This window comes from Chrysochloris asiatica, unplaced genomic scaffold (assembly GCF_000296735.1).
Source record: "Chrysochloris asiatica unplaced genomic scaffold, ChrAsi1.0 scaffold00117, whole genome shotgun sequence".
Classification (NCBI taxonomy): domain Eukaryota; kingdom Metazoa; phylum Chordata; class Mammalia; order Afrosoricida; family Chrysochloridae; genus Chrysochloris; species Chrysochloris asiatica.
In genome coordinates this window covers 6,365,756-6,366,451 of record NW_006408635.1, presented here as the reverse complement: position 1 = coordinate 6,366,451, position 696 = coordinate 6,365,756, and the positions used below count along the sequence as shown (strand labels likewise).

The 696-nt window shown below is 47.1% G+C and overlaps 1 protein-coding gene across 1 annotated transcript in view; it reads left to right on the top strand.

The window, feature by feature from the left end:
- The window catches only part of TMEM242 (transmembrane protein 242), a 32,069-nt gene extending 31,856 nt beyond the window's left edge, over positions 1–213 (top strand). The window contains exon 4 of the mRNA XM_006868452.1: positions 103–213. Coding sequence (XP_006868514.1) covers positions 103–201 — 99 coding nt within the window. The 3' untranslated portion in view covers positions 202–213. The remainder of the gene's footprint in view (positions 1–102) is intronic.
- The last annotated feature ends 483 nt before the right edge of the window (positions 214–696 follow it).

Here is a 696-nt window from a genome sequence, read left to right as displayed (position 1 = left end):
CAGTGAGGTGTGCTCTCCAGTCAGCAAAGGTGTTGTCTCTCATAGCTCTGGCTGTTTCCCCCTTCTTTTCTCTTCTGATGACTGAGTTTTTTCTTCTTTTAGATGAAAGACTTTCGAAGTAAAATGCAATCAATATTTCCAACAATTTCCAAGAGTTCCGGATCGGCTGTTGAGTGGGAGGAAGTGTGGAAATCCAAATGAGATGAGCGTGGACAGAGCCCCACAGTGAGTGTCCCGGAACAGGCAGCTCTGGGGACACTGAGGCAGCAGAAGGACTTGGTGGACTGCTCCCTGGGGACTTGCAGGCACGTCGCAGGCCTGGAGAGAGGCAGAGCTCCTGTGTTCTTCATGTTCCAGCAGATTGGGGCAGGCTGTGTTGTGTGGGAGTGTATTGCCTGGGAGGGGACGGTTCCCTAAGTGAGGATGACTCGTTTAGAACAGTAATTATAGGGATGATTTTGGGAGAAGTCCCCAGGGTAACACTTCTGTTTATGGCTCTAACAGTTGAAACCAAGCTCCTACCTTAGGGGGGAAAGCTCATATTAAATGTATGATAGAAAATTTTTATAAACAGACGCCTGTACCTCAGCATGTCTGAAGAAATGAGTTTTGTTCGAGAGCTTTTCTTGTAAGTTTGTGAGTTGGAATTTGTTCCTGATATGAGGAGCCAGTCAAGAGATCAGACGACGTATTGCA